Genomic DNA, 3,091 nt, shown 5'->3' with positions numbered 1-3,091 from the left:
ACTCTACTTTTTTTTTTTTTTTATGGAGGTCGAGACCTGCGATCACGACATCCCGGCAAGGGCATGGAGCTCGCGAGCTGCCAGCCCAGTGAGGGCCTTCACAGAGTAATTTTTGCCACCTGATACGGGGACACGAGCCAATAGGCTACTGCACGATCCCGACCTCATCCCTTATGATGTTGGAGCCTTGCACTCAACAAGACTTGATTCCCGGTGGGCTCATTTGGAGCCATTCAACTTCGCCAATTGACCAAGAGCCCATTGACAACCCACTCTATTTTATACCTTATATTTCCTACCAAATTTTTAAAATGTTTGTGTTCCTTTACATCTGAGTTTTGATTACATTGTACACTAATTGTTGATAACAATAGGCATACCCATTGCACACTAAGTGCCATTACTAGTTAATATTTGATTAAAGTGCATCCCGGTCGAGAGCCAGCACTAGGTATTACTCGCTCCTAATTTTGTTCCGCGTATGATTAAACCTCAATGACGCAGTGATGACTTACAAAACACGACAAAAAAACAACGTGGGATGAAAATAGGCGATTGACAAGTTCAAAACTTTCAATATATATTTATATATACAATTAAAAGATAATTGAAAAAAAAATAAAAAATCATTACTCAACCTTTAAGATTTTTCTATTCCTACCACGATACTCGGACCGCCGACACGATCAAGTCATAGCAAGATTCTGATCCATCATCAGGCCGCCTGTATCCTGACCTTCCAAACTCAACAGCTGGAATAGTCGTTTCAAAGCTTCCAACCCCGCTCGTCTACGATTCCAATGTTGAATCTTTGCTATAGTGGGGCCTCTCCCCCAACTGTTCACACTGAGATTTCGCGGGAGCCTGACGAAGAGCTAGAATTGGACAAAGTGAGGCCATCGCCAGTGTCGGAAGATATGAGCCACGTAAAGTCGCCTCTGTTATTCAAGGAAGTTTCTAGGTCCACCTCCATGCTCTGCAGTGCGCAAATCATATTTGGCGAAGGGCTCTCCATGCCTTCCAGAATCAACAACGCCTCCCCGATGGAAGGCCTGCACCCAACTCTCGGGTGGGCACACTGCAGCGCCAGCAACAACACCTTCTTCATACTCTCCGTGTAACAGGAATCCCTAATCCCCTCGTCTATTATTTCGCTACATTTCCCATTCTGACTCATGTCCACAACCCAGTCGGAAACGAGGACGTGCTCAAGCCGATTAGAGCTCGGGTCGAAAGCCCGACGACCCGTCAAGAGCTCGACCACAATTATACCAAAGCTAAAGACGTCGCTCTTGTCGTTAAGGTAACCGTAGAGCGCGTACTCAGGAGCCACGTAGCCCATCGTGCCCACGGTGCGCGTGGTGTAGTGCGTCTTGCCCGCCGTCTTGAATTTCGCCATCCCGAAATCCGCCACGAGAGGGCTGAGCTCCTCGTCCAGCAGAACGTTTGCCGCCTTGACGTCTCTGTGAAGAATCGCCGGCTTCGCGTCTTCGTGCAGGTATGCCAGACCCCTCGCTATTCCCACCAAGATCTTGAACCGTTGTGGCCACGTCAGGCACGGCCGGGTAGAGCTAAACAAATAATCCGCCAGGCTTCCGTTCTCCATGAAGTCGTAGACCAGAACCTGCTCTGGAACTTGGGCGATGATCCCCACGCTGCAGCCTTTCAGAGGCAACAAGTTCCGGTGCTTAGCGCTACTGATGATCTGGACCTCGTGGCTGAACTCCTCCTCCGCTCTCTGCCTCAAGTCCTTAAATCTCTTCACAGCTATTCGCCTTCCGTCTACCAGAGTGCCTCTGTACACCATACCGAAGCTCCCTTCCCCGATCAGATTCGACTTCGAGAAATTCCCAGTAGCTTCTTTTATCTCCGGCATGTTGAAGAAAATCAAACCGGTGCTCTCACCGAGGATCTCATACCTCCGGATCAGCTTCCTCTGTTGGCATTCCTTCACGCTCCGCAGCCTTCGGAGGTACCAAAAAACGGCGGCCAACACAAGAATGAGCACCGCCAGGGAAGGAACAAGCGTCATGATAAGCGTCCTGTTAACCGCATTGGAAGCCGCTTTGTTTGGCCTTGGAGGTGGAGGAGGCAAGGCAGTCAAATTGTTGACGCTGAGAATACAAAAAGCGGCGCCAGGGCCGAGGGCGTCGTAGCAGTTGATGCCGCCTCCCACGTAAATTATCACGAATTCGGGGCACTTGGACTTCCCCTTGATGGGGATTTGATTCAAGGAATAGAGAGCCATGCCCATGGCCCTCACGCAGTCCCTGCACTCGAAATCGCCCGGCCCCGCTGCGTTGCAGTTTTGCCCCAGGGTGGACACGTTGATCGTCTTCTGGAAGCTTTGAAAATCCTTAATATTGTTGCAGGAGGAAGTGTCGCTTAGGAAGCTATGGACCCCGAGTCCGCAAGTTGCGATGAGTTTGGAGTCGATCCCGCGACCTATGAGCTGCTCGCTGAATTCATCGACACAGGATTCAGCTGTGCGGTTGTCGGGTAAGAGGAAAGAACGAGTCTTGTGCATCCAGGAGAATCGCAGGCTTTTGATCAAGTCTGTTATGTCTTCGCAGCAATGAGATTTGTCAACTAAGCATCGCTGATACATCCCTGGATACGCATCCAGTTCCGCGGTTATATTCAGAGGGCATACTCCTGCCGAAGATGGCAGTACACCCGCGAACAAAACTAGCGCTCTCACCAGCATCCCCGTCCGCTCCATCGTCCTTTCAGATCTGAAATGTACGTTTGTTCCTTTTCTATCGTCTACGTAAAAATGATATTCTTCAACGATCGAACAGTCTCTACCAAAATAGTTGCTGGCGAACTTTCTGAGCAATGAAGTAGTACGTGTGGAAATCGCCCGTTGACTTGTAAAATTAGGACAATAGGATATGACAGCTGTAAGATGAAGAGGATGAGGAGAGCAAAACACGGGCAGCTAGCCTAAATGACAAAGCAGGTGAGATTGGTTGCATTCAGCGACGTTGGATTCATTCCTTCCTTTCTAGAGTCTTTCCAATTCCCACGGCTCAGAAAATTAAAAGCTTAGTTGCCAAAATTGATTTTTCATGATAGTGATATTGGATTT

The 3,091-nt window shown here is 49.0% G+C and overlaps 1 protein-coding gene across 1 annotated transcript; it reads right to left on the bottom strand.

The window, feature by feature from the left end:
* Window positions 1-841: 841 nt before the first annotated feature.
* On the bottom strand, window positions 842-2,722 carry LOC131069495 (cold-responsive protein kinase 1). The gene has a single exon (XM_058004955.2). The coding sequence runs from the start codon at window positions 2,720-2,722 to the stop codon at window positions 842-844; it is 1,881 nt and encodes a 626-aa protein (XP_057860938.2).
* Between the last annotated feature and the right edge of the window lie 369 nt (window positions 2,723-3,091).

Source organism: Cryptomeria japonica, chromosome 3, assembly GCF_030272615.1.
Source record: "Cryptomeria japonica chromosome 3, Sugi_1.0, whole genome shotgun sequence".
Lineage (NCBI taxonomy): Eukaryota > Viridiplantae > Streptophyta > Pinopsida > Cupressales > Cupressaceae > Cryptomeria > Cryptomeria japonica.
This window is presented reverse-complemented; position numbering and strand designations above follow the sequence as displayed.